This window comes from Podarcis cretensis, assembly GCF_951804945.1.
Source record: "Podarcis cretensis genome assembly, chromosome: 17".
In the NCBI taxonomy this organism is placed as follows: Eukaryota; Metazoa; Chordata; class Lepidosauria; order Squamata; family Lacertidae; genus Podarcis; species Podarcis cretensis.
The window spans coordinates 1,270,591-1,295,825 of NC_137187.1; the positions used below are offsets into that span (position 1 = coordinate 1,270,591).

General features: G+C 43.3%; 3 protein-coding genes across 13 annotated transcripts in view; 1 reads left to right on the forward strand and 2 right to left on the reverse strand.

Moving 5' to 3' along the window:
- STYK1 (serine/threonine/tyrosine kinase 1) overlaps nucleotides 1–5,635 on the reverse strand; it is a 25,376-nt gene extending 19,741 nt beyond the window's left edge. For 3 of the 7 annotated variants that reach the window (XM_079960315.1, XM_079960310.1, XM_079960314.1), the window contains exon 1: nucleotides 2,469–2,623. The gene's annotated coding sequence lies outside the window, so the exon portion shown is untranslated. Of the gene's footprint in view, nucleotides 1–2,468; nucleotides 2,624–3,459; nucleotides 3,860–5,523 lie in introns of those variants that run through there. The other 4 variants (XM_079960313.1, XM_079960312.1, XM_079960316.1 and 1 more) reach the window with 4 other exon arrangements.
- SYCE3 (synaptonemal complex central element protein 3) lies at nucleotides 825–10,845 on the forward strand. 4 transcript variants are annotated; one of them, XM_079960373.1, is made up of 3 exons: nucleotides 825–1,055; nucleotides 8,851–8,959; nucleotides 10,580–10,845. In XM_079960373.1, the coding sequence occupies exons 1-3, from the start codon at nucleotides 864–866 to the stop codon at nucleotides 10,747–10,749; spliced, it is 471 nt and encodes a 156-aa protein (XP_079816499.1). In that variant the 5' UTR covers nucleotides 825–863; the 3' UTR covers nucleotides 10,750–10,845. The 4 variants fall into 4 exon arrangements, with proteins under 4 accessions (XP_079816499.1, XP_079816502.1, XP_079816501.1 ...); XM_079960376.1 differs by lacking the exon at nucleotides 825–1,055 and adding an exon at nucleotides 5,052–5,169; XM_079960375.1 differs by lacking the exon at nucleotides 825–1,055 and adding an exon at nucleotides 5,054–5,199.
- Nucleotides 10,846–21,421: 10,576 nt separating this feature from the next.
- Nucleotides 21,422–25,235, reverse strand: part of ADGRL3 (adhesion G protein-coupled receptor L3) — a 563,586-nt gene continuing 559,772 nt past the window's right edge. For both annotated transcript variants that reach the window (XM_079960222.1, XM_079960225.1), the window contains one exon: nucleotides 21,422–21,812. In XM_079960222.1, the coding sequence (XP_079816348.1) occupies nucleotides 21,745–21,812 (68 nt within the window). In that variant the 3' untranslated portion in view covers nucleotides 21,422–21,744. The remainder of the gene's footprint in view (nucleotides 21,813–25,235) is intronic.

A 25,235-nucleotide genomic window follows, 5' to 3' on the forward strand; every position in this document is an offset into this window, starting at 1 on the left:
TGATGCAAACGAAAACATTTTAAACAGGAAAAATAATGACTTTCGCCATGTTTCCAAGTTATTCGGTATAAAATAAACAAACGGTATTCACAATCTAATCTGTAATCTGTCCATGGTTAACATTTGCATGCACACGTGCGCACACACACACCTTCCCAAATGGTAAAAGAGATGAATTTATTGACAATTAAGAAGAATCTGTGATTGCATAAATGCATTAAAGAGAGCTGTGAACATTAATACCGAAAAACGGAAGAAATTTCTAATCCTTAAAAAGTGGGATGTATAAACCTACCCATAAAGTAATCAAAGTAATGGTTTACAGTTCTATATTCAGAATAGTTTCAACGATTAAAGTAAATATTACCAAAAAAATCTTCTAAAGGGAAGTTTTAGAAAGTTATGCAATAGAATCAGAAGCATTCATCAAAAGACCTGTAGTCAATCCAGTTTACTAGTTTATTATTAATTAAAACTTCCACCATTTGCAAAGTGATCTGTTATATCTCAGGCCAGTTTCTGCTAACCTAATTATCAGCATATGTGATATAATAAAACAGTTATATAAAGGAAAGCAATTTAGTGCTGATTTAGAGGTGATGTTTTCAAAAAAGCCCTTACCAAGGTAGGAGTTGCACTTCGCAATAAGATATCTGAAAAGCTCTTATCTATGCACTGGCCAGGGTGCGTGCAACATTTGCACATCAATATTCTATTGCCCAAGTAGTCACAGCAACACTTCCTCATATTTTTATCTAGATACTATATAAACATTCTCCATTCACCAATGTCCCCTGAGCATGAACAGTGGATAGGACAAGGCTGAGCTGATCTCTTGGCTGAACTGCTATATATGTGCTTGAATGTTTGTTTTAAACGATGAAGGCTTGGATCTAGCCCAGAAGGACACTGACTACACCTTTAGCAAACTTACCTGTGGAGACAAGAACTTTTCCATTCTGAATGCTCTAATGCTTTTGTTTGAACATGCCCATCTATTGTGGATTAGGAGAAAATGTAACGCGGTTTCAAGAGCAGACCTTTACTCACAGCAGGTGAGTGAAAGCCCTTCCTTCTCACCTTTTCATAAACAGTACCAGTTTGAAAAGTTGCCTACTCTAGGCTGCAACTCCAGGGCACAACCACATATGTTTCTGTAGATGATGACAGCAGCAATTACTGTATTCTAAATCAACTGGGAAGAAAGCTAGCAGGTTAAGCACTAGGAATAATTCCCTAGATTATCTAAGCAGTTTGGCAATGGAAGAAGCTGCCCAATGAAGTGTTCCAATTTCCTTCAAGGGTTTCATGTAAAACCTGCTCAACATGCCTCCCTTATTTACTCCCTTTGAGGCTAATTCACTTTGCAACCACCGCTTGAAGCTATTCTTTCTCGGATACCAATACTAACACTTCAAATAATAGTCTGCAAGATTGAGAAAACAGAAACCACACAGCAAAACTTTGAAGGTATTACAAAGCTTGTCAGAATTCATCAACATCTTGAAAACTGGAACAAATTATTGATTATGTGTCATTAACCTGGCAACTACTCCTTTCCCCCGTCCCACCAATGCAGGATTTTCTGATATCTCTAACCTGCTGCCTCATAGCCTGTCCAAGGCTATGATTACTGAGTTATGTTTCAAGTTTTCTGCTGGTGATACATGCCATTCTGACTCATTACTCTTCATTACTCATTCATTTCTTTTGAACTCTGTCCTCGAATGGGATCATGCTATTTTATTTGTATCATAGGTTATGCATTGGTTAAGCCAGTATTTCAGGTTCCTGCCAACACACACAACTAGGAAAAAAGTATATTGCTCCGACAGAGCAGTCTCTCTTATTCTGGGGGAGTCAGAAGTTTCTCAATTACAAAAGATAAGCCTGGCAGAAACATGGGATGATAGCAAAGGCTGCTTGATCTTTTCTAGTCTCCCAGGATACAACTGCACTCTGCAAAGAAAACATGGGCTCCCCAGGTCCATGTTTCCTTTGGAATCTTAATATAGGGGAGGCATTTGCAAAAGAGAATCCGAAGGTAGAGTTACTTAAATCTGCTTATTCTGCCTGAGAATTCTTCCTGTCATATGTCCTGATCATTTTTTATTTTTTATTTAATAAACAGAGATAGCAAAAAATCTGGTTCTGGGTGAAACCAATTGGTGCAGAGTGCAGTGAAATGGAATTTACAAACAAGAATTGGTCCCTCATGCCTACTGCTTCCCTTTCATTTTGTGACATTCTGGTTTAGAATCATGTTCAAATACTTGACATAAATCCACAATCTACCCCCACCAGCCCAAAGAACGTTTTATACCAAATTTATTCTTTCTGATGAGAAAAGGTCTCATTGGAGAGGCTGAGCACAAACGATGGTTAGAGGCAGCCCAGCCTTCCTCCGAAGCAACACTCCATCCCAGAACCTCCTTCACACATCTCTGATAAAGTTTCTCAGTCCTTACCACAAATCCTATTCTTCTTATATTTGGAATCCTAAGGGCTCCCTACACAACGTTGTCAGTCGGCACATCCCTTCTTCATTCATCACCGCAGAGCAAGATCCCAGAACAAAGAGTCTTTCTCGATCCTGACTTAAAGATTCTTGTTCCACCGCAATGCTAGAAGTCATTTCCTCAGCCACATCGATTAGCAAATCATACCCTTATGAACAGGTTATGCAGGTGTGCAGCAACATATTTGTTCAGCTACGTAGTTACGAGGAGGCAGTGGCTGCTTTGCAGCAGGAAATGGTCTCTCTGCTGTATGTAGCACGCAGAGTCTTTCACTGTCAATAACCAAGTGAGAAATTTCCCAGTCAACAATGTGGAAGACAGACTTCACTCACACATTACTTTAAGCCAACAAGCTTACAATGTAAAAGACATGCCACAGAAGGGATGAGGAGGGAAGTCAAAAACCAGGCAGCTCAGGCAGCAGTTATCAAAGCTTCAAATTGTTAGGAATCTGTGGTGTAAGACACCCTGAATTCTGGATTAAGTTAGTGTTAGAACTGAATTAAAGTTGGAAAGTTAGAACCAGGAAATAAGCAGACTCCCGCGTTTTTACAATAGACGCAAGTGGTATGATGGACTCACGGACAAGCCTCTGTTTCCAACTTTTCGGGTGTGAGGAATTCTACTTTTTGAAATACAGCAACCCTACTCCCTCTCTCCCTCAGGGGATAAAAGCCAAGGGTTTAGTCTAGTGGGTTGGAGTTTAGAATGGCAGTTAGGAGTTAAGGAACAGTTACTAAGCAGTGGGCTGGAGAGAAAGTAAAAAAAGCAGAATGTCTGTTTTGAATCCAATGCTGTGGCTATGGGAGAGGCCAGTACCTCTTGGAAAGTAATGCTGGAGAGCCCTCCATTGGATTGCATATATGTGTAAATAAACCACGTTATCATAAAGACACCACGGATTCCACTGTGCCTCATTATTCCAAAAGGAAACAGATACCCTGCTAAGCGTGCTTAGTATCCCTTGATTCTCACACTGCTGCGGAGACTGGGTTGGCGTGTAACAATATTATTAAAGTTGATGAACGTGAGGAACAGAAACAGTTGACGGAGAGGAGGCGCTCGAAGGGCTGGGGTGGCCTTGCTTCCTAGGTTTCTTCCTCTGCTGCAGATTGATGGAATGGTTGTCCCCAGATTACATCTGATGGAGGAGCGTTCCTTCTCATGGAAAGCAATCTAACTCTTTCAGCTACTGTGCAACACAAAGCCACACACCCGTTTCAAAATTAAAAAAAGAGTTGCAAATGACCTGTGAATCTGCTGCCCCCTGAAGTCCCCAGGGTGCTGCCATGAGTGCCTGCTGGGCTAGTTGCTTGCCTCTCCCCCAAATTACTATTTTGTTGTTGTTGTTGTTGTTTAGTCGCTTACTCATGTCCGCCTCTTCTTGACCCCCTGGACCAGAGTATGCCAGTCACTCCTGTCTTCTACTGCCTCCCACAGCTTGGTCAAACTCATGCTGGTAGCTTCGAGAACACTGCCCAACCATCTCGTCCTCTGTCGTCCCCTTCTCCTTGTGCCCTCCATCTTTCCCAACGTCTGGGTCTTTTCCAGGGAGTCTTCTCTTCTCATCAGGTGGCCAAAGTCTTGGAGCCTCAGCTTCAGGATGGTCCTTCCAGTGAGCACTCAGGGCTGATTTCCTTCAGAATGGATCGGTTTGATCTTCTTGCAGTCCATGGGACTCTCAAGAGTCTCCTCAAAAGCATCCATTCTTCGGCGATCAGCCTTCTTTATGGTCCAGCTCTCACTTCCATACATCACTACTGGGAAAACCAGAGCTTTTACTAGACGGACCTTTGTTGGCAAGGTGATGTCTCTGCTTTTTAAGATGCTGTCTAGGTTTGTCATTGCTTTTCTCCCAAGAAGCAGGCGTCTTTTAATTTCATGACTGCTGTCACCATCTGCAGTGATCATGGAGCCCAAGAAAGTAAAATCTCTCACTGCCTCCATTTCTTCCCCTTCTATTTGCCAGGATGTGATGGGACCAGTGGCCATGATCTTCGTTTTTTGGATGTTGAGCTTCAGACCATATTTTGCGCTCTCCTCTTTCACCCTCATTAAGAGGTTCTTTAATTCCTCCTCACTTTCTGCCATCAAGGTTGTGTCATATGCATATCTGAAGTTGTTATATATATATATATATATACACACACACATACAGTGGTGCCCCGCAAGACGAATGCCTCGCAAGACGGAAAACTCGCTAGACGAAAGAGTTTTCCGTTTTGGAGGTGCTTCGCAAAACGAATTTCCTATTGGCTTGCTTTGCAAGACAAAAATGTCTTGCGAGTTCCTGCGGTTTTTTTCCCCTTTCCCCCCCTTTTTCTAAGCCGCTAAGCCGCTAAAAGCCGCTAAAAGCCGCTAAACCGCTAATAGTGCTAATCCGCTAATCCGCTAACGGGCTTGCTTTGCAAGACGAAAAAACCGCTAGACGAAGAAAATCGCGGAACGGATTCTTTTCGTCTTGCGAGGCACCACTGTATATATATATATATATATATTTAAAAGAGCATATTAAAAGGCCTCCGGCTGCCCGCAGCCCCTTGCTAGGCCTTGACCGCCCCCGCCCACCTCCATTCTAAGTGGGCAGCGCTAGGCCTTGGGATTGGCTGGGAGGGAGAAGAAGGGCCAGTGGCGGCTGAGCTGTGCCCAGGTTTGTGTAGCTGCCTGCGGAAGGGGGAAGGTAGGAAAGTGGGGGGATGCGGCCTTTGGGGTCGGATGAAGGGAGAGAGGAAAACGGGGCTGCTTGGGGCCAGGGCTTTGGGGAAAGAGAGAGGGCCGTCGAAAGAAGGATGGGGAGAAAGGAAAGGGCCTTCACCTATTGCGAAGCAGGGGGAAATAGGATGGCTTACGAATTTCCATCTCCCATGATGCTGGGGCTGCGCCAAAGCCCCCTTTCCCCTATTTATTAATTGATCAATTAATTCCATTTTTATACTGCCCTTTTCCTGAAGATCCCAGGCCGGTGGGCAACAGAAAAAGAGAATACAAAATGAACAATAAAAACAAAGCAAATACGCCCCCCCCCTCCACAGCTTGGTCAGTTAGCCCAAGGCCTGGATGAAGAGAAACTGACATAGATGTTTGTGAAGGCCCCAGGCGAGCCTCCCTGGGGAGAGCAGCCCACAAATTGTTCATTTGGTATTCTCTTTTTGTCCTTTTCTGTTGCCCACCGGCCTGGGATCTTCGGGAAAAGGGCGGTATAAAAATGTAATTAATTGATCAATGAATAGGGGCAAGGGGGCTTTGGTGGCGAAGCGCATCCCCAGCATCATGGGAGATGGAAACAGGGGGCCACCACAGAAAAGGCCGGGTCTTGTGTTGCTGCCCTCTGGGGATGGAGGCCTGGCTAAATGTGAGGGGACATAAAATATAAGACGCTTCCGAGGCTTCCCTCTCCACTTCCCTGGTAAACCAGGCGCTGTGAGATTTGGGTGGTATATCAATTTTATTTTTCATTTTAATCATGATAATAAGGTATGCTGAGGAGGGAAAGCGCTAGCACAGGGCCAAGGTCTGGCTGCTCCTGACCAGGCCCAGCTGCGCCCCACAATCTATTTCCTCTACAAGAAGCACTTGGAGGTGTTTTTTGCTTTTTGGAATCAAGTGGTGTATAATTTTTAATGGAAATAAAGTATCAAAGGGGGGTGGGTGGGTTTGGAAACTAAGAGACAATGACAATAGAGACTTTAAAAAAAGATTGGGAACCGTTTATGCTGTATTTACAGAAACGCCGTAAAGAATTGGACTCATTAGTAGGGTTTGAGTAAATACTTGCAACTAAGAAAAGAAAGGTAAAGGTTAAGAAACAACAACTTGGAAATTAAGCAGAAGTAGCAAATATTCAAAGAACCGGAAGGGGAAGTTGAGAGAAGTCATAAGGGGGGGGGGATATTTGGATTCTTTAATTATTTTTCTTTTATATGATAAATGTATGGAATATTAAGTGGAATATTAAATTGTAAAGCTAATATACCTCCATCTCCCCTGGCTAGTCTTTCAATAATAATAATTACCATTATCTGAATTTATATCATCATCATCAAGTATATTTGTATGCCACTTGCCCACAGAATCGTGCTCAAAGTGGAGTACAACATGCCAGATGAACAGCATGAAATATGACAATTCAAAAATAATAGGATGAACACTTAAAAATAATCAGCATCGCTGTACCAATTCAGAAGTGTAATTATGGCATGGGATGAAGGGCAGGAGTGCAGAAAGGGGCTTAGGGAGAGAACGGATGGTAGTTTTGCCAGATGCAATACTGACAGTACAAAACTGAAGACAACGAAAATTGGCTGTTGGGAAGCACTTTTTAGAGTGTTCAAAGGACTCCACAATTTTCCCAGTCCTTAAAAAACACACCCTGTAGGGCAAGTATATTTATCCCTGTATTATAGATGCAGGAGATGAAGTGGAAAGTGACATATCCAAAGTCACCTAGCGAGTTCAGAGCTGAAGTTCAAGCCATGGACTCCTTGAATGATCGCTCAGTTTCTGAAACCTATGCTCTCCAACTGAGATACAAGACACAGCTATATTTATTATTTTATTTCAAATATTCATATCTTGCCCTTTCACAATATTAAACATGTTAAGTTGTGGGTGAACATATCAGACGACACAGCGATTCTTCAAACAGCTCTTGTTTATTCAGAGGCCAGAACAGAACTGAACCAAAGGGTTCAGTCAGCCTGCTTATATAGAGCTCCACTACAACGTAACTGTAACAACTTTCTAAAACTATCCAATCACTGAACGTCACTTTCGATCCCTTATTTGCATAACTATCTACAGTATGGCCCATGGTGAGAACTTCAGTACATAACAAAAAAAAAAATCAATCCTATGGTTTTAAAGATGGGATCATTCAGGTTTTTGGTAGAGTATTGTGAATGCGTTCGGTAATATGGTTCCCTCTCTGGTCATCTACCCTGGAACTGTTTCCAAAAGGAAAGTTTTCTCTAGAACCCGCTGTTCTTGCAAAGATCCCTTATGAAGTCCGTACATTAGAGCTTTTATGAGGAACCTTTTGAATCTACCATGAAACTTTCAGCTTTTCAGCTTTTGTTTTGGATGGCCATAATTCCCTGGCCCTAATCCAACAATGGCTTTCTGCCACCTTTCTCTCTCTGCCTGATGCAGGCACTATTTATGGCAAGATTTCATAGTATAAAACAAAAACAGTTTGATATCTGGAGTTTCTGAAGTGAAGCATTTAAATTATTGTCAGCATCATCTTCTTCAAAATGATTTAGCGTCTCTCTTTTTCAGCCCTGATAGATGAATTTATTGTTTAAACTAGGGTACGTAACTGGTATTGTAGCCAAAAATTCAAGTATGCACTTAAAATTTATTCTCTTTGGCACTTGGGGGCTACTTACTAGGGCTTGTTTGTTTGCTTGTGACTAATATACTTATTTGATTTTATTCTACATTTACTGTGGTAATTGAGGTTTTCTTTTCCCGTGTGCCCACTATTGCACAGCTGTCAAGAGGTATAATTTTGCAATCTGAAGTGTTAGAAGTTAAATTATTTCAATCTTTACTTTGACACATAAGAAGTGCTCTGATTTTCAGAAGTACTGAATTAATCATTTAAGTTCATTTTCTCTAAACATACTTGCAGCTCCCCCCCCGCAAGTATTCAATATTTTATATCCATTTATCCAAAATTCATTGGGGTGTTTTGCAGTCTTGGGGGGGGGGCAGGTGAAAATTACAATTTTCCGATCTTGGTCCAGTTGTATAAAGTGTTTACTCAGTCACAACAACAATGGGAAGGATCCTGCAGGCTTGTTGTACACATTACTGTACTCTGGCTTCTGCAGGGGGGTGGAACTTTTGGGCCCAATCCATAGATCAGCTCTATTTAGTTCCTCCTCACCTTCAACTCTTTTGATGTGCAATGTTCATTATAAGAACTTGTCACTTTTAAGAACAAAAGATGAGCTCATCTGGTCTAGTCTGAGACCCCTGGGTATAGAGTGGTATATAAATAATAATAATAATAATAATAATAATAATAATAATAATGGCATCCTGTTATCAAACACTGAGAACTGGTGCGTGAGTTTGCTTGTTTTCCTACTCCCTGTTGAAGCCTGTGGGCTGGGACTGTCTACTTACTGTTCTTACTGGCCTTAACCTACAGAAAGCTGCTCTGGGACACTTTGCCTGAAGATCAGGGTAGAAATGCTTAAAATAATACAAAACGTGCTCTTCTATACCATGCAGTTATTAAAAGAGTGTAAGAACATTCTGTGTGCTTTAAACTTCGGTTTCACAAAGTTGTACTGCTACTCATCGCTTCCTTCTTCCCTGCTAGATGGCCAAATGTGAACCCTGTGAAAGAAATTACGACAACATGGTAAAAATGCTTGAGGATCTGAACAGGGATTTAGAGAAGCTCCTGGAAGACATGGAAAAACTATCAGGTGTGGTACTATTCCTGCAGAGGATTTACGTGTTGCTAATTATATCCCCCTGAGCCACCAAGGGAGAAATTATTTTGCAGATTACAATGCTCCTCCAGGATCCATTAAATCTGATGTGAGGGTCTGATGCTCATCCACATCTAACTAATCAATACATGCAATTAAGAGCTGAATAAGTTCTGTAGTGTCAGGACAGGAACATGCTAAACTGCTTGGGCATATATCCATAGAAACTGTAGGTTACTTATACAGTTGTTACTGTATAAGTACTATTCATTAGAAAAATTGCTAATTTAAGCACCTTTAAGTATGCTCTCTATTTCTTTCCACAAAGCATTGATTTTTCAGGTCTCACAGAACAGACAATAACAAAACTCCAACGTAACAATTATCCCTTTCAAGGTGCTACCATTCTTTTGAATGTTGAGTTCCTAACTATAAGAATAACCAATGGACAGAATTTCTTGTTTTTATAGTATCCTGTCAAATATGACAAGAAAGATATTCCTGGTAGAATATAATGAATTAGAGCTAAATTACACATTGATTTTTGTGAACATAGATTTGACCTGCAGGGAGAGCAGCAGTGTGAGGGTGGGTTTCAAACATGGAACTGGGTGGAAAGAGGATTTAAATCTTACTCTTCTCTTCTCTCAGGTTACTTTCTAAAGAGGTTTTTCAGTTCAAGGACAGGTTGTCAAACTACTATAGACTTCAAATGGATTCTTTTTTAAAAAAACAACACACCCCTGGAATCTTTGTAGAGAGGATTGCAATGGCACAAAGAAAGTCAAATACTGATCGAGCCTCTTGGATAATTAAACAATGCCTCAGAACTTAATCTAGGTTTTGATGTGAGACAATATTTGCAGGAGTTCTATTACAGATTCATTCAAACATTTCCACTAATTAGTACATACTTAAAAAAAACCAAAAAACCTATTCTCAGCCAGATTGGATAAAAACGGCAAGCTAGCTGTCATAAATAGCATTAGGTTGTTCTGCCACCATGGTCTAGTTAACTTGAAAAATAACATTTAAATTACTGAATGTGCCCTATAACAGCGATTCTCAAACTTGGCTGAGATGGGTTGGGGTGATGAAAAGTGTGTGTTGTGGGGGGTGAAGATCATAATGCAAATAGAGCCATCCTCCTGCCATCTGGGAGGATCTTCATTAATCTATATTTTTTTGTGGGCAGGGGGAAGGACAGCTGCTCCACTTTTGCTATCATTGCAGTCTGATTTGGGAAAACTCGCTGATTTGTTTTAATAATTCCCTGTGCACATTTTGGTGGGTGGGGGGGAGAGATATTCTATTGCTTTTCTAATGCAAGTGTTGGATGAGTGGCCCCACCCCACAGATCTGTACACCCAGAAGCAGGATTTCACTCTTCCCTGAGGGTCAATGATGTTGCGGAAAGCTGTCAATGAGTAAACTAGTTAGTTATTGCAGCGAGTGCAGCACTGGTTTGAAACTTAAAGTGTATTTGAAGAGGTATTTAGTCTCAGAGCTGGCAACTCTTCTGTTTTGTTATCAGTTTCATCTTTTTTTCCTCATCCATCCCACTGCAACAAATCTCATCAAATTAGTGACTCTGCATTTTGCACTCTGTCCCAGTGCAGGCTACATGGATGGCTTATGATATGGTGGTGATGCGTGCTAACCCAGACTTGGCCAACTCTATGAGACGACTGGAAGATGCTTTTCTCACCTGTAAGGAAGAAATGGAGAAGAACTGGCAAGAAATGTTGAAGGAAACTAAGGGTGCTGAACAAAAACAAGAATGAGTGGCTTCTAAACTCCCGGTGGAAATACAAGCCTTGGAAGAGTTGATCTTGACCAATCACTTGGTTCAGTGGTTATTTTAAAATTCATTTTAAAGATATATGTCTGGTGTGTTTCTGTATCAAATTTTCCATATGAGTGAAAACATATTGGTGCTTTCATTTGTCCATTCACATATATTTCCACCACTGTATCAACCACTGAAAGTATGGTCTACTCTCAGTTTGGTTTGTTATATTGTCCTATAAAATTAATGCCCCCGGGAGTGAGGGAGAAGAGAAGCCGCAACAGCTTGGGGGAGGGAGATTGATGGCTTGATCTTATACATATTAACACAAAAGCAAGACCTCTGAGTTCACAGAAATCACTCCCAATCACATGTGCACGTGATTGATGCCATAATTTACAAATGAGGAAGAAAGTGGGAATAGCTTCTACTTAACCACCAGATGGCACTCATGCACAAATAAGATCAGCTCTAGGAAAGCAAGTCCCAGATTTCTGCTAATGAACAGGTTTTATTTCCTGAAAATATTTGTTTTTAGGGGTATAGCCAAACAAACAGGGGAAATAGGTAGGAATTCCCCAAAGGACAATATTCTAGAGCTCTCCAAATGAAATATCTTTCTAATGCAGCATTTGGAGATGAATGGTGATGGCATGTGCCTGTTATTAAACTAATAGAAGCCAGCTCTCTTTTAATAGTATCCAATAATGAAGAGAGCTTAAGAGTTGTATGTAAGCATTAAGGCTGCTGTTGTATACTTCTTATGTGCATCTCTCCCAAGCACATGCCCCACCTGTAACGGTCTTGTAAAAACACTCATTCATATTGCAAAGGCTGCTTCTCTCCCCCTTTTTCTTGCATGAACAAGTATGACATGTTAACATAAACAGCATTAGAGGCTCAAAGGCATTTTATACCTCAGCATGTGAAAGGCCATAAGGGATCTAGTGAACTTGCTAAGTTTGGAATTGAACATAGGTACTCCCATGGTGGCTAAGTTTGGAATTGAACATAGGTACTCCCATGTCCAACCCTAACTACTAAGTAGACAAAATGAGATAATGTTTGCTGCTTTAATCACTCAGGGGTACATATAATAGGCAGTTCTCTCTCTTCGTGAAGCTTTAAGGTTATGTGTTTGGAATACGTTAGACAGCCATGTGAGGTAACAAGTTTGGAAGAGGGAATATTTAATTTATCTGGCTGGGAATGGGAGGGATGTTAAGAGGAAAAACTGAGCAGGGAAAAGTTTAATTTCTTTGGTCAAAACTACCCCATCCCAAAGCTGTTTTATTTTTAAAAGAATGGTATTGACATTCCATTACACACATATGCATGTAATGTATTGCTGCGTCATTGCACATGGATGGCTGAGGTAGGAGAAAAAGCAAATGAGAACTGCTCAGAACATAAAGGGTTAGAATTATTTTCTAAGCTTTAATACATATTCATATCCAATTTTACATACCATTTAACCATCAGTATGTACCATAGTTCCTATAAGAATATATATATATTTAGCTTAATACTAAAAGCCCATTTTCTTTTCTTAGGAAAAAATCTCAAAGCATATGCAGTTGCAATTTCCATACCCACAAACCAAAACGTACGTTGGAAAGCTTGAGGGTTATTGTGATCAATTTTTCAAAACTTCCCAATTTCTTACCCTATCATACGGTATTCTGAATAAGTGGCAAAATACTGTTCATAAATTTATTTTTTAATGAAACCCCTTAATTGCTTTTACCATCTTACAGAAAAATATAAGTGTGATGGAATAGTCCACATTTATTCAAATATAATTAGGCAATCGAAATCAGGTGGCTAATTTGTATTATTTAGAAAACAGATAAGACATGGATTGACATTGAATTGGCAGACACTGAAGTATCATTAAGAGTCCGGCCTTTTCTTAAACTCATTCCCCAAAGCATTACAAATAATATGAAATCTCTTTATACAGTGTGCTTGTTATGACATGTAAATATCAGCAAACACATTTGTTTGCCCTGTATTCCCTATATTCCTCTTTAATACCAACTATATTTCACCCAGCGTTTTCTAATGAGGATTTGCAGAAATAATGGGAGAGTGGGGAGTCCAGATGACTTCATAGGCTATAACATCTATTTCAAAATGACAGACTGATTTCTGATGCCTGGGTGCAGTTTCAGCTTGAAGGGGTTAAAACCAATCAGCTACCATTTCACCTAATAAATCATTTTATCATGGACTGCAACATTATGAAGCAGGTGACTAGAATATGTATGACCGAGAAGAAGTGACATTGGAGTCCGCAGCAGAATCTAAAGGCTTAGCCTGCGAGATAAAAGGAATTTTATTAACACTATCAACAGGTACATTAATGGACAGTTTATGCCTCCCCTTTTCAAACTGAAAACCAATGGTTAGAAATTAGACATAATTTCATCTGGTATACTGCACATCTCTGTGGCAAGTTAAGCTTGACAATTGCATCCCTGTAGAGAGACCGTGTGATATTTTGCCAGAAGGCCTTGGGTACACAGCCTTCTTGACCATTCTGTGTGGCCTTGAGAAAATAATTTTCTCTCAACCAGTGGTGTAGCTAATGGGGTGCACAGGGGGCGGATCGCCCTGGGTGGCACTTTGAGAGCGACACACCGTAGCCCAAGGTGGCGCGCAAGCCCAGGAACCCTGAGACACCAGTGTGCCGCTTGCAAAAGCAGCATGGGGCTGGGTTTGCAGTGCACCTGAGCTGCTGTGTCCCTTCCAGCCCTCCTCCTGCGATTGAGAAGGATGTAAAAGGCCGTCCCCACGAATGGCTTTGGGCTTGCAGGGTGCCTGAGCCTCCATGTCCCTCCAGCTTGTCAACCTTGCGAAGGCAGCCCATCTAGGAGAAGGGAAACTCTGACTCCAAACTGTTGCTGACTTGCGGGATAGCTTCAGGAGAAGAAAAGGCTAAGGAGTAACCCTTCACAAATCCATTGTGGAGCCCCTAGACAGTTGGAGCAATTAGCCTGGAAACCTATGACCCCACTGTGGAAGGACTTGTGGATCCAGAATTGGCCTCTACAGCATAGCTGTCAACTGTCCCTTATTTGGCGGGAAAGTCCCTTATCCCAGCGCCGTGTCCCGCTGCTGTCCCTTATTGATGATGTCCCTTAAATTTCCCGGGTTTCAAAGGAAGCAGCTCCTCTCCCTCCCTCCCTGCCGGCCAGGGAGAAGGGAGGCTCCAGCTGTGTTGCTTGGCTGCGTTGCTCACCCAATAAGGAGTCTAAGAACGACTGGGTGGGTGGAGCTTGCATGCCTTGTGCCGATCAAATCGGCCGTGTTGCCTGGGGACTCGCCTTTGCTCAGCGCTTCCTAGCGGAGAGGTGACGGTGGTTTTCCTTGCTGCATCCCCTTTGCCGGTTGCTGCGCTGTGGGAACCACCGCTTGAGGCTTCGTTTGGCTGCTGGCTGGGCTTTCTGCCTTTGGCTCGGAGGGGTTCAGAAGTTGAACATACCTGTGTTTGGAAAATCCCTTATTTTGGCTGCTGATCCCTTATTTCCGAGGCTGCTGGTCCCTTATTTTCAAATCTGTAAGTTGACAGCTATGCTCCACAGTCACTTACGGACCGTGTTCATAGAAGACAATCTTACTGAGCTATGAGTGATTGCCAAAGGAGGAGGAGGACCAATTATTGCAATTATCCTTCCAGCAATTCTTGCAGCCAGACATATTGCTGTGCTTTCCTTTGGACCACAGAGACCAAGAGGGGGTTCTTGTTGTCTGGGCAGGTCAGGACCTCCACAGGGCACTGCCCAGTTTTGTGCTGCATGGAGGTCACTTCAGTGCTGCCAACACAGTGTGTGGACTTTATCCCAGGAGGCGCACCCCATGGTCTCTTGAGACAAATGGATGCCAGCAACAATAAATCTTCCTCCACCATGTTTCTTCCACTGCACCAAAGAACCCATGTCTCTTCACATCACATTTGCCACACTCTTATGCTCAACCCATAACCTTATGATGCACCCTGAAGTACCATGCTCTCTTATCACTTTCTGAAACTGCTTATCCATGACCCCTTCAGCCCAAGTTCTACTATGTATACCGCACTGTGTCACAGGTCCCCTGAGCATAGGTATGGGCATCACATTTCACTAGGTTGTGTGCCCAGGGAATGCCATGGTGGAGTTAGTGCTCTACTACAGCCGATAAAAGATAATAGTGTGTCCCTGGTCACACCCAGCACACCTATGCATCTGAGTAACCCATACACACATACCTGCAGTGAGCTTTACTTAGGTTTCTGCCCTCTGAGATTTGCATATTGGCATTTAAGAATGAAAACATGCCCTTCATGCTTCATATTGCTGCAGGGATATATAGCCCAGGTGTACTTGCAGCAGATATGGTTGCCTCACAGTGATCTTAAAGACATTCTCTCTCAACCCACCCTACTTCAAAAAGAGGATAAAACGAAAGGAGATAATAGGACAAATACTTGTAATATCACGCTGAGCTTCTTGTTGTCATAAATATGAATACCCTTCACTGGTATGTTTTGATGTCCCTGTGGAGTGTTCTAATGCCGTCTATTCTCCCGTCGTTTATCTATTAATGAGAAAAGTCTGATGACTGAAATTCTAAAGTCTCGGGTAATATTATTTTTTGTGGCCAAGGGGTTTTGAGTGTCCTTTCTTCCACCCCACAAATCACCTCTCCCGTGGTCTGAACTCTGCAGCATTCCTGGGTGTCCATGTTTCCTGAATATCCCATGACACTCTCAACTTGCCTTTACTGTAAGTGGCAGAAGAAGTCAAGCTGTTCATTGTTATTTTGTTTGAAAAGTGGTCTCCTTACTTTTAAAGAAATCAGCACAGAATTTTTTTTGAAGGTGAAATGAAGAACTTCCCTTAAAAACAAAGCCAGCAAGTGCACTAATCCCAGGGATTCTCCCCGAATTCCTGTGCTTCAATTAAAAATCCATAGGAAGATGTCACAGGACAATGTCTCTCATGTCCTGTGTTCCCCCCTCCTCCAGCTCAGGAACATCATCAGCCAGAGAGCCAAAGGCGCTGGAAACATGTTTAATGGACAGAAAACCACACGTGCCACTCACAGCCAAGTAGCTAAGCTCCACCCTAATGAAAAGATAAAGAAATTCTAAAAGCGAGGCAGAAAAATAGAAGCCTCTTTTCTTGGGAAATGCAAGTTCCCAGTTTCAGCAGAGCAGAAACCAACCATCATAGCCAATTAATATGATGTTTCCAAGCACAATTCAAAGTGTTGGTGCTGACCTTTAAAGCCCTAAACGGCCTCGGTCCAGTATACCTGAAGGAGCGTCTCCACCCCCATCATTCTGCCCGGACGCTGAGGTCCAGCGCCGAGGGCCTTCTGGCGGTTCCCTCATTGCAAGAAGCAAAGCTACAGGGAACCAGGCAGAGGGCCTTCTCGGTAGTGGCGCCCACCCTGTGGAACGCCCTTCCAGCAGATGTCAAAGCGATAAACAACTACCTGACATTCAGAAGACATCTTAAGGCAGCCCTGTTCAGGGAAGTTTTTAACGTGTGATTTTACTGTATTTTTGGTTTTTATGGAAGCCGCCCATAGTGGCTGGGAAGGCCCAGCCAGATGGGCGGGATATAAATAATAAATTATTATTATTATTATTATTATTATTATTATTATTATTATAAAGCAGCTGCAAACATTGTTTCATCTCCTAAGATTATTAATATTTTTGAAGTGATCTGCAAGTTGCAGTTAGATTACGCTAAAAAAAAAAAAAATCCTTTGTCAAATGTTTGCACTGAGTCTATGTGTGTGTCATTCTTCTGCAAAGGGAATGTGGCTTCTTCATTTCAAGTGTTATTATTTGATAGCCACAATGTGAAAGTGTTGTTTGTTACAAAAGAAACAAAAACACCGAAACTTTGTAATTGTTACAGTGATAAGCAAACATCATTAATTGAACATTATAGATGAGTCCTTGGTGAAATAAGAACACTTTATCAATTAAGAATTGTTTCCTCAAATAATTATTTCCCATGTTCAAATAGTCAGAGTGATTTCATCTTTAATTGGCTTTTCATTTAAAGGATGAGCATTGCATGGATGGGAAATGATTTCAGGGCTGTCTTATGTAAATTACCTGCACAGAATAACTATCCACGAGGTTACTAGGAGAAAACCATCCCTGCCAGAGTCCTTGTGACACTGGATGAAAATTTCCCGCATCATTAGCATCCAGTGGGAGAGGAGGTTGGATAGGCTAATAGAAAATGTTATTTAATTGCTATTATCTAATTCTGGTCCTGCTGAGGTTAGCGGTAGCACCTCCTTTAATTTCCAAGGAGCATCAATTCCACTCTGATTGGATTCACAATGTATGCGCCTATGCATTTTACTCAAAGGTAAATCTCACAAATTTCAAGGTGGTTTACTGTCAGATAAATGTGCATAGGGTTGCAGTCGCAAACTGCTAACTTGCTTGTGTTTGTGTTGCCATGCACATATACACAAAGTCAAAGGGTAATTTCAGGCCATTTCTGTTTTGGTAATCTACCCTATGACATCCTGCATCTGAAAGACAACGGTGGGGTAGTGATCTGTACAGATATCTTTTCTATGAAAGGCATCCAGGAACAGATCTTGTGAGAAAGCCTATAGGAACATAATAAGCTGTCTTCTACTGAATCAGACCACTGGTCCATTTGCTCACTATTGTCTACTACAGTATTGTTTGCAGATTCTGGGAACTGAACCTGGGACCTTGTCCGCACTCCTACGCTGTGCAATCACCCCACCTTCCTCGAATATGGACATAATGTTCATTTCTATATACACAGCCACAAACAAAGAGGATAGGATGAGCCATCTCAGGAACGGAACACCAAGAAGAACACCTGAAAAAATCTTAAAATGACCTGTGTGAGATAGGAGCACATAATGATGGATGAAAAATACCAGTGCCATAGTCAGCTACACATACTTCTGTTGGCATCCATCTGTCTCAATGGAGTATGTCTCCAGGAGTGACTAGGTGCAAGGCTGGGTAGTGTGTGTGGAGCTCCTGGGCCGCCCACATAACAAGACCACCCTCTCGGCCATGCAGCCAAAACAAGAACAACATCTGTTTGGGCCAGCCAGTGCTAGAGTGCGTCCAGGTGCCTCACTTACTCCTTTCCCCCAGGTAGATTATAGTCACTCATGATCTATGTGGGCATAAATAATGAAGTTTATGGAAAAAATAAATGGCCCAGTTGTTACTCAGTCTAAAAGACATATATGTGGGCATTTTGGGGGAGTTCTTTTGGGGCCTTGTGGATGTTGTTTATTCAAATCGATTGCTTTGTCAGAGCTTACTAGTAGGTCAGACCATTATTAAACCATTAATTGGTTTGGGAATTATATCAGATTGCTTGAAGTTGCTTTAAATCTTATCATACGTCAGTTGCTTGAAGTTACTTTATTTCAAACAGTCCATCTTATGTGCTTTGTTTCCCTCTCTACAAGCTTTCCTAATGCCATCCCATAATATCATTAAGCTTTGTAAAATAACAAGCCGAGGGATTCCTTCCAGTCACAATCTTCAGCCTGTGGCTTTTGCTGGAGAAGCTTTATTTCCTCTTCCGCTGGGTTGCTGTTGAGCAAATTTGAAGCTTGATTGGGGAACCCAACGAGTGCTGGAGCAAGGGCCAAGATTTGGCATGATACACCCTGGCATCCAATGGACCCCAAAATTAACACATTGAGCAGAAAGGATGTAAATAAATACACCTATTTTGGAAACTCCCAATCCCACGGAACTAAACCGAGTCTCTTTATTTAAAGATGGCCTCATTTTTAACCTCTGTGATTTCCCAACATATAGCAGAGCAGCTTTGGTTTGCCCCAAAAGTTATGAAGTCTGATTATACAGTGGTGGAAAGACTAAGTAGCCAGCGTGGAAGTGGAGGCCAGGAATGATCACCCAGTCCAAAGGTGCTTAGAAGCACTGTTCCCAGTGCCACTTCCAAACAACTTTTCCTGTACAAGGCATCACAGCTTCCCTTCCCCCTTTCCCAAAGGAGGTTCCAAAAGGGTTGCCTTCTGCCTATATAATACAGGATTGTCCTGTGTTTCCATGTAAAATGTACTTTGTCCTGTGTTTCTGCACTCCTCTCTCCAGGGGAGACAACTTGAGTAAAATATGGTGGGGGGCAGGTAAGCCCCACCACTCATAATCAATCAAATGATGGGGCATACCCACACCATTTGAATGTCAATGCCCATCAACTTGGGTGGTGGTGGCCGCCCCCTTAATTTTTTATTGGGGGGCCAAAGGGACCATGGCTCCTAGGAGCTGGCTCCTATGTGCCCCCTCTCACTGCCAAATTAGGGATCCTCTCCAAAAGTATGTGTGTGAAAGGTCATATATTTAAGCTCTGGGTGGCAAAGCACAGAAAGGTTTACAAATTTTGTGTGTGTGTGTGAGAGAGAGAGAGAGAGAGAGAGAGAGAGAGAATTTCCAGAGGCTGCAATAGATTGTAATGGATTGCTTTGAAGTCATTTCAACACCAGATTGGGGTGGGCATAGCTGTCAACCATCCCTTATTTGGTGGGAAACTCCCTTATCCCAGCGCCGTGTCCCGCTGATGTCCCTTAAATTTCCCGGGTTTCAAAGGAAGCAGCTCCTCTCCCTCCCTCTCTGCTGGCCAGGGAGGAGGGAGGCTCCAACTGTGTTGCTTGGCTGCGTTGCTCACCCCATAAGGAGTCTGAGAACGACTGGGGGGGGGGTGGAGCTTGCATGCCTTGTGCCGATCAAATCAGCCGCGTTGCCTGGGGACTCACCTTTGCTCAGCGCTTCCCAGCGGAGAGGTGACGGTGGTTTTCCTTGCTGCATCCCCTTTGCCGGGTTGCTGCGCTGTGGGAACCACCGCTTGAGGCTTAATCTGTCTGCTGGCTGGGCTTTCTGCCTTTGGCTCGGAGGGGCTCAGAAGTTGAACATACCTGTGCCCCTTGGAAAATCCCTTATTTTGGCTGCTGATCCCTTATTTTTGAGGCTGCTGGTCCCTTATTTTCAAATCTGTAAGTTGACAGCAATGGGGGGGGGGGTTTCACCCACCCCGCCCTGTCCTGTATTTTGCCAGAACAAATGTGGCAACCCTGCCCTGTAGTTGCTGTTGGATCCTTTCCCAGTCCTTTCTCTCACTTGCTTTTATGAGCAGCCCACGCATCTGCTTTGGCCCTCACCTCTCTCCTTACTTGGTTGCGTTTTGCATTGTTTGGGGTTTGAGAACCCAATGCCTAAACACAGAACGTTTCTCCCATTTCTCCAGCCCTCCCAACTGTTGTGTTCAATGCAAACTAAACACCGGTTTCACAGCACTTCAGATCAGCTCAAACATGGCTCATTTAAGTTAAGCTAATTCATCAACCCCCTTCTGCTTCTGGCATGCTCTTCAAAGCAGTTATGGCATAAATCTTGGTGGAATGTGCACATCTTCCCCTTCAGCACATGGTTTGTGCTCACGGTTTTATATACATGACCTTGCTTCCAATCCTCTTTGCACCTGAAAAAGTTTGTGGGTTGACATGGTGCTTGGCTTGTAGTTGGTGCATAGACCACAATTCCTCCTGAAATCCTGCAACTTTTTATAACCCTACTGTTCAGGGGTGGGTGTGTTGTGCCTCTTGTCTGCTATAGGGCAAAAGAGCCACTCCAGATGGCAAGAATGCAGTCACATTAGATAAGAATGCATCACAGAAAAACGAATAAAGTGGATTGATGTGTGGGCAGTGCAGTATAACTCAATCACATGTTGCAAAACATGCCCACAAAAAGCATGCATCTGGAAGTGAAGCATTTCTTCTGTGGGAACAGCTCTTGTTTGGGGATGAAACATGTGGCACCTGCCAAAAACTGCTGCCCCGTATCCCTCTATAAGGATGAACAACTTTCCCCAAAGCATTCTCCATGTTAACACAGAATGGATCTGAGCTGTTCCATCCCCAAATTGGGGGGAGAGATAATTTTCCTTCTTCTTCCTCTTGCTTCGGACATAGGTAAAGAAACCTTTTAAAGATTATTTTAACCTCCCTTGCAAGCCTGAGCTCGATCTGAGCTTCAGCCGGCCTCGCCTTCACCCTGAGAAGAGTGCTGCATCATGACGTGGCAGCATTCCTTGCAGCTTTGCAAAGGGGAACAAGATTACTGCCTCCACTAATCATGTTCCTGCTGCTATCCACTTGGGAATTAAGGGGAAAGGGGGGTCATTTGGGGGGGGGGATATTGATGGGTGTGGGTGTGTGCAGGTGAGAGCCAGCCACCTCAAACTCAAATTTTATTCCTGGCCAGGGAGAACTTGGGGCATTTGTTATGTCTCCTTCTCTTCAGTAAGACTCCCAATGTCCATTCCCAGATCCAAGCCTGGAGATGTCCACTGGCACCCCTATCCTGGAACCTGCACCACAAGGAGGGCTATTTCCACACTCTGTATCCCATACTCTCTGTATCAGAGAGTGGAAAAATCTGCTGGACCTGGCACCAATGTCCATTTGCATGGGGACATCTCATTCGGCATGTGGCAAAAATCAAAGAATCACTTCCACATCCCGTCTGCCACGCAGAGCAATGTGCAGAAGAGTACAAGGGCTTGAAAAATTCTCGTACATCTCAGTTGCACTGTGAAGCTATAAATGAACCCGAACCTTCGTAACAGAAAATATTCACACTTTAATGTATAAATAAAAGGAAAGAATCCCAAGGTACCTTGCCTATGTTACACTTTTCAAATTGCACATACACACATGTGTTAACTATGTCCTTTCAGAGATGATTTTACACATCTAGTCGGTTTAATGCATGGCCAGTTAGAGGCAGCAGTGTGTGTGTGTGTGTGTGTGTGTGTGTGTACGCACATGGGTGTGTGCGAAACAGAGAGAACGAGAACACATGCACACAATGCACACATGTGCACACACACACACGCATGCGGAGCACAAGATCCACCCAGGGATTTCACAAATCTTTCTGATATCAGATGATGCTGTCTTCCATCAGAATTCTTCGAAAGACTGGTTCGTGTCTTACTGCAGTTCCGTGATCTAATAAAAAAAAACACAAGATGAATTGCATAATCAAGTAAATGTACGTGCATTTTTATGTTATGTAAAAGAGACAAAGCATGAAAACCAAAACAGAAAAATATAGTCCAATAGCTGCATTCAAATTAGGTTCAAAAACTCAAACTGAAAAGAGTTCTCTTGATGGTTGTAAGCTTCTGGAGAATCTCTATTCTTCCTCTTCCCTGAGGGTGACACGAAGTGGCCCCTTGCTTGATATGACAGAGGAGAGAACAAGGCTGACTCACTCTGTGCATGGAATTGTTGGACCACCCTGCAGGTTTCTGAAAAGAGAATTATTTCCCAGCTCTGTACTGTAGATGCTTTCTAACCTAGAGATGTTGTGGGTTTGAATGTGGGAACTCAAGCAAACAAAAGATGCGTTTTACCACCAGACAACTCAATTTAGTGCTACAACCAGTGCTTTCCCCCCTAAAAAATGTTTAGGGGGTACTCTCATTTTGACTCAATAAAATCACCATTTTATAGTTCAAATTGGGGAAAATAAATACAGCAAATGGACAAAAGTACAAAGATTCACAAAATGTTTAGGGGTATGCGTACCCCTGCATCTCCCCAGGAAAAAAGCACTGGCTCTAACCATCTTTCTTTCTACTTTGGCACATCCAGACTAGCAGTCATCACGCTTCATTTTAGTTCCCCCTCCTGCTGGTGCAATGGCACCAATTTGCCATTAAAAAGAACGAAAGGCTCCAGTGATAAGAGACTGAGCAAAACCATGATTGGGAAGTGGAAGAGTGAGAGATTTCTGTCCAGACCACACTCAGAAACACAAGACACAATGCTGAAAGATCACCAGGTTGCAGCATGTATTGTACTTAGGTTAATAGGAATTTGGATTTTCTACTGAAGTTGAGATTTAACGTTTGGGGTTAAAAAGAAGAAGAAATTAGTCTCTGTCAGAGCTGCCCCTAGGTCCCAGCTCACAGAGGACCAACGCCCAATCGTCGTTATGTACAAAAGTCTTTATTGAAGTTCAACTTCCATTCCAAAGCCGCAGCGCGCAGCCCTACGTCTTAAACCCTAGACCGGCGAAGTCCCGTCTGAATCTCCTCCCCTCTGGCACCAGTTTAAGATCCTAGCCCTGCTCCATCTTTTCCGTTGTTCTCTCCTCCTCTGGGTCCTCCTGCCCGCCGGGGCTTTCCCCTTTCTGGACTCTTCCGACGCTGAGTCGGCTGACTCCTCCCCCTGTCTCCGGCGGGCTTTAGGACCCGGTTCCCAATCCTCATTCTCTGCTGTCCCGCGCTCCTGTACATTTGAACTTGCCTCTCGCGCCAACCCAGTGACCTTCCTCCTGACCGTCACACTGCTTCTGTCACTGCTTCCCTCTTCCGGGATACTGCCCGGATCTGACCTCCCCTCCGTTGTCTGGCTCTCCGATGGAGGCGTGGCCAGCCCTGACTTATCTTCACTCCCTGGTGTGGAATCCTCTGCCCTCGATACCTGGGACTCTTCCCCCCCACTATGCTCTGGTGGGGAAGCTGGTCCTGATTTCCAACTGCTACTCTGGGAGTCCCTGCTGGCCCCTTGCTCCTGGAGTGTCCCCCTTGGGAATCCCCTTGCCCTGGCCACTGGCGCCCCCTTCTGTGAATCTTCCGATTCGCTGGAGAGGCTCATGGAATCTCTCGGGCCACTGTCATCTTCTCCTACGCTGCCCTCAGATTCTTCCCCTTCGCTCTCCATCTCCCCTCTTCCCTGTGCTTCTGCTCCTGAACCCCTGACAGTCTCGGATAGTGAAGAATCCATTACAAAACTCTATTCATTTAGCAGTTAGATGCAACACACTTGGAGGCTTGCAACAGGAGCTGCTTTTTTGACAAATGCAAGCTGGGAGCAAGGAGCCACACCAATGTACCAACGGCACAGCGCCTGTAACTGGTGCAGGGGAATAAAGCAAGTGAAACAATTTACTAAGCACCTGACCAGGCAGTCACTTGTAAGCAGGAGTAAAACCTTTGCTCTTTTTTGCTGTCACCGTGGCTGGCTTTGTGACAGCTTTACAAAATGAAGAGAAAAGAGACGTGCCTAACTGTGAAGGTTTTATGTCTGTGTTTCTCTAAGAGCAGCGCAGCCCTGCCACAATTTCAAGAACAGAATGGAATGAAATAATAAACACTGAGAGCTGAAAGGTAAGAGACGCAAAAGGCTCAAGAGTTACATGTTGGCTAAAAGGCACAAGAAGCAGCTGAGGGAATGAAGAGAAAAGACCAGTGATTTTAGCAGGGGGAAACACAGAACCAATTGCTGTCTTCAATTTCAGGAATAGACTCAATTAAAGTAGAACGAAAGCCCTGGAACCAGTACTCAGGCAGTGAATAACAAAGCAACAGATTATATATTTGTTTGGAATAACAGTAATAATACTGAGTATTGGTTGCTGTCATGAATGGAGGATGTGTACACCATCATTAAACACAGCCATATTTCCATTCAGCTCTGAGTCCTTTCAGCTCTACTGCCCCTTGGTGGTCATTTTAGTCGGAGAAACATGTACCGTATTTTTTGCTCTATAAGACTCACTTTTTCCCTCCCAAAAAGTAAGGGGAAATGTGTGTGCGTCTTATGGAGCGAATACAGGCTGTGCAGCTATCCTAGAAGCCAGAACAGCAAGAGGGATCGCTGCGCAGCGATCCCTCTTGCTGTTCTGGCTTCTGAGATTCAGAATATTATTTTTTATTATCTCTTGTTTTCCTCCTCCAAAAACTAGGTGCATCTTACGGTCTGGTGCGTCTTATAGAGCGAAAAATATGGTAGTCCATCATAATATAATAATTTATAATTTAGGGTTAGGGTTAGGGTTAGGGTTAGGGTTAGGGTTAGGGTTAGAGGTCTGAACATACAAATCCCTGATCATAAGATAGGTTTCTCGTAGTTACTTTTAAAATAAACTACTGTGGAGGGAAGCCAACATGGTGCCCTGCAGATGACGTTAGACTTCAGCTTCCATCAGCCTCAATGAGCATGGCCAACAAGATACTCTTAAGGCCAGACGTGCTCTATGTGGGTCTGCCTTTGAGTCTTGTCCAGGAAGCTCCAGCTAGTGCAAAATGCTGCGGCTAGGATGTGAGGGCGATCTGGCTGCGACATCTGTCACCCCATTGATCGCCAGGGTTGATTCGGCTGATCTGGCTGGCTAGGCGGGTGTCCCTTTCCTCCCTCACCGCTCCATGTGTGTCCCTCCCGAAGCTGTGCGCTTGGTGGAAGAGGACGACCATCCCAGATAGAAGGAGTGTACCGTTCTTCGGTCAAGGGTATACGATAGCTGCGCTCCCCTGCTAGAACCTCCAAACAAGCTCAAGGTCCATTTGTAGGAGAACGTAGGGTAGTCAAGCTTCCAAGACTCCAGACACATCCAAGTAAGGCGCTGCATGTGGCAGTTTGCCA

Excerpts from the sequence above, each read along its gene's own strand:
- SYCE3 (XM_079960373.1), top strand. The coding sequence starts at position 864 with ATGTTTGTTTTAAACGATGAAGGCTTGGATCTAGCCCAGAAGGACACT. Across the intron at positions 1,056-8,850 it reads CAGACCTTTACTCACAGCAG|ATGGCCAAATGTGAACCCTG; the intron begins GTGAGTGAAAGC and ends CTTCCCTGCTAG. Across the intron at positions 8,960-10,579 it reads AGACATGGAAAAACTATCAG|TGCAGGCTACATGGATGGCT; the intron begins GTGTGGTACTAT and ends ACTCTGTCCCAG.